General features: G+C 43.4%; 1 protein-coding gene across 1 annotated transcript; it reads left to right on the top strand.

The window, feature by feature from the left end:
• Positions 1 to 416: 416 nt before the first annotated feature.
• On the top strand, positions 417 to 3,425 carry LOC128069232 (mammaglobin-A-like). Its single transcript, XM_052662528.1, has 3 exons — positions 417 to 471; positions 2,108 to 2,298; positions 3,387 to 3,425. Exons 1-3 carry the CDS (start codon positions 417 to 419, stop codon positions 3,423 to 3,425), a joined length of 285 nt encoding a protein of 94 aa, XP_052518488.1.
• The last annotated feature ends 276 nt before the right edge of the window (positions 3,426 to 3,701 follow it).

Below are 3,701 nucleotides of genomic sequence, written 5' to 3' on the forward strand. Positions count from 1 at the left end.
GGCATCACTGACTCAATGGACGTGAGTTTGAGTAAACTCTGGGAGTTGGTGATGGACAGGGAGGCCTGGCGTGCTGCAGTCCATCGGGTCACAAAGAGTCGGACACAGCTGAGTGGCTGAACTGAACTGAAAGTCATATATCATGATGGCAGTTACGAAATTGTTTGGGGTCCCAAAGACTCTGTCTCCTCAGTTTTCTACCAACAGAAACACAGGCTGTCTGGGTTCTTGTCGGTTCCTGCTGTTGTTTCCTGGTCCAATGCCAGGTTTATCCTGTGACTCATTTCCTCATTTGTGGGAATGATTAGCATGGTGACCTGGAGAATAAAAGGAGGCATTCTGGGCACTCACCTCTAAAGTGAGTTCCTTCTTCTCTGACACATTAGACTGACTTGTCAGCAGCAGCTGCCTCCAACATGAAGCTGGTGACGGTCCTCATGCTGGTCGCCCTCCCCCTGTACTGCTATGCAGGTGAGTTCTGACGGGTGCACAGATGTGGGGCTAAGGTTGCTGTCTGGTTCCCTGTGCAAAAGCTCCCAACCCCCAAGCACCAGTACAGGACAGGCCTGCCCACCAGAGACGTAAGCGTCATCACTCATTCCAAAACATCTGAAAGAAGGCCCTTTGTAAGCTTTGCCTCTGCCCTGGGGCTGCACAAGTGTCTCACGACATGCAGGGTGTCCCACCATTGTCACAGGTGCCATGAAATCGGGATGAGGCTAGTGACTGACTACTAGAATTAGGCATTTCAGCAGGGCAAGGGGAAGAGATGCTCCGATGATTCCTGATTTTATACCAGATGGGTTTCCTGAAAAATGCACTCTTGGAGTCTCCTTAAATATGAAAAGAAACAGGAAATCTTCCAGGAGGTGAAGTTCAGGCTGCGGTGGGCGACCCAGGGTCCTGCACCCAGTTGGGGGTTCCAAGTCTTCACAAGTTTTCACAGCTGATTTGAGCCCTTCTGGAATGCCTTTCCTCCCAGTCCCTCCCTGCTCAGTGTTGCCTGAAGAGGGGAGCTCACACCTCCTTGGAGGTCTCCTTCCCCAGTGAAGATCCAGTTAGAGACTAATGCCCTGGCAGCTAGTCTAGTCTTCGGTCATAAGTCACAGACACCGTTTACTTTATTCAACTTACAAAGCTCTTTTCTTCTTTTTTCATTTCTGTTTATTTATTCCTAGTTGCGCTATGTCTTTGTTACTTTGCCCAGGCTTTCTCTAGTTGTGGCGAGTGGGGGCAACTCTTCACTGGGGTGCGAGGGCCTCTCATTGCGATGGCTTCTCTTGTTGCAAAGCAAGGGCTGTAGGGCGTGGGCACAGCAGCTGTAGCACGCAGGGTTAGCTGCCCTAAGGCTTGTGGAATCTTCCCCAATAGGGGTCGAACTCACGTCCCCCACATTGGCAGGCGGGTTCTTCTCTGCTGTGCCTCCAAAGAAGTCCTACAGAGCTCTTTTAAATATCCTCCCCTCGTTTGTTCCTCAAGTACTTGCAGATGTGTTCAAGGTGACAGGCTCAAGGTCAACTAAACCAAAAATTACAGACCCAAGAATAAAAGCCAGCTCTCTCTAATCCAGTTCCAGAGCTCTTTCTCCTACCCAACCGAGGTCGCCACAACATATCACTTCACAAACAAGAATTTCATTTGTACATTATTTTGTTTGTTTTTGTTTGTTTCAGAAAATCATTAACACCAACAGAGCTAATGGACAACATTCTAGAACCAGTACATGTACAATCCTGGGAAATTTTACTTGTTACTTGGAATGATAATGGTGAAGCATCATATGACTCTGAACAAAGAAAGACCAGATAAAGTTTAATATGTTGCCCTGAGTCAGAACGTCTCACTTCCTCAACGCCCTCCTTAGTCAAGGTTACATAAGGTTTGCCTTCTAGAGGCTAGCAAGAGGAAGCACAGGTGTTTTAGGTCTTAGAAAAATCCCAGATCCCAAGTTTACTCTCGTAGAATAGAGAACTGAAGACCATTTGCCACAATCTTTCTGAATAGACATCTCTACAGGGATGTAAACGAATGACAACCATCATGGTTCTGCCCTCCAAAGACGTTCATGCGCACACAATGGAGCCCACGTTTGCTTCTTTCTTCCCAGGGTCTTCTGGCTGCTCCCTTCTTGACAATGTGATTGATAAAGCAGTTGATCCCACTGTGTCCAAGGATGAATACAGAGCATATCTTCAAGATTTCCTACAGACTGAAAATGAGGAAAACGCTGTAGATGAATTAAAGCAATGTTTTCTCCAGCAGTCAAATGAAACTCTGGCCAATTTCAAACAGATGTTGGTAATTTCAGCTTCTTCTGATGTGCTTTCACAACCAAGGGACAGGGACAAATAGACTACGTTTGTTATTCGTTACGCCAAAGCAAGTGATGAATGTGCTATATTACTGTTTATTTCATTGTGTGGTGAGTCTGATGACTTTGACATCAGGAAAGATGTCCAAGGCTACAGGGCTGAAATCTTTAGTGAATAATAAATTTAAAAGACAATAGAGGGAAAAGCAAAGGGTCTACCTAACCCTCAATTCCCCAGTAGGCACAGAGGCACACACACACACACACACACACACACATTATGGTCAGTGAAATAAACCAGTCGCAAAAAGACAAAGGTAGCCTAACTCTTACACCAGGTTTCAGGAGTAGCCAATCTCACAGAGACACAGGGTGGAATAGTGGCTTTCAGAAGTCGGATATTGAGGGAAAATGGGAGTTATTTGACAGGTATTTAGTTTCATTTTTGTAACCTGAAGACAGTCTGGAGATTGGTCGTACTGACTGCAGAGGGAATATGGTGTTAGGTATATTCGAAACAGTGAAAATGGTAAATTACATCATTTACTATGATCCTTACAATGCAGGATGCTAGGCTTTTTTTCTTGAAAAGCCTAACTCAGATGGCTCTTTCTGAGTCACAGCCTCAAGATTTTGCGGGCTACAAAGTCAAAGATAAAGGTCCAGGCTATTTTCTATATTTCTGACAGAAAGTCTGCACAAGAATTCAAAAATGTCTTGGGTCTTTGTATTGAAGCTGAGATTGTCACAATTCTATGGAAAACTGATAATATACGTAGCATCATTATAGATAAGTTATTACAGCAAGAAATGTGCAGAAAAGAACTTACTCAAGGGACCTCTGGTGGGGATAAGATCTGGAAGCACCAGCACTTCTTTGGGATTAATAAATGTCTCCTGAATGATAGGATAAATGGGATCATTCTGATTTAACTTCCAGCACTAATTCTTTTGAATGTCAGATGTGTGTGAATGCATTCAAGATAACAATTAGAAGAAACGTTTATTGTGCAAGATTTTATTTTGCAAGAGGGAGCTAAAAATCTAAGTGATTTTTTGTTTGTTTGTTTTTCAGCAAATCATGTACAACAGTATATACTGTAAACCATTCTAACTTTCTGCAAGAACTTTGGCTCAGAAATGTCGACTGGCGATGAGTATATACCACAAGCAGTCTGTCTTTTTTGTCTTTTAATCTACACACTGCAAGACAATTGTTGAAACCTCAAATACATTTTCATTTCAATAAAGTATCTGCATATCAGAAGTTCTTTTTTATTATCTGATTCAAATGGATACTTTAGAGAACTCCACATATAACACACACAGAAAATTATTCAGTAAATAACTTAGGGGTGAAGGATAGAGGTATCTGAAAGGCACTTTGTCC

The sequence above is a fragment of the Budorcas taxicolor genome, chromosome 25, assembly GCF_023091745.1.
Source record: "Budorcas taxicolor isolate Tak-1 chromosome 25, Takin1.1, whole genome shotgun sequence".
In the NCBI taxonomy this organism is placed as follows: Eukaryota; Metazoa; Chordata; class Mammalia; order Artiodactyla; family Bovidae; genus Budorcas; species Budorcas taxicolor.

What these genes read in the sequence shown, in the direction of transcription:
- LOC128069232 (XM_052662528.1), top strand. Translation starts at nt 417, where the DNA reads ATGAAGCTGGTGACGGTCCTCATGCTGGTCGCCCTCCCCCTGTACTGC. An exon ending in CCCCCTGTACTGCTATGCAG is followed by an intron (nt 472 to 2,107) that starts GTGAGTTCTGAC and finishes CTTTCTTCCCAG; the next exon opens with GGTCTTCTGGCTGCTCCCTT. An exon ending in CCAATTTCAAACAGATGTTG is followed by an intron (nt 2,299 to 3,386) that starts GTAATTTCAGCT and finishes TTTGTTTTTCAG; the next exon opens with CAAATCATGTACAACAGTAT.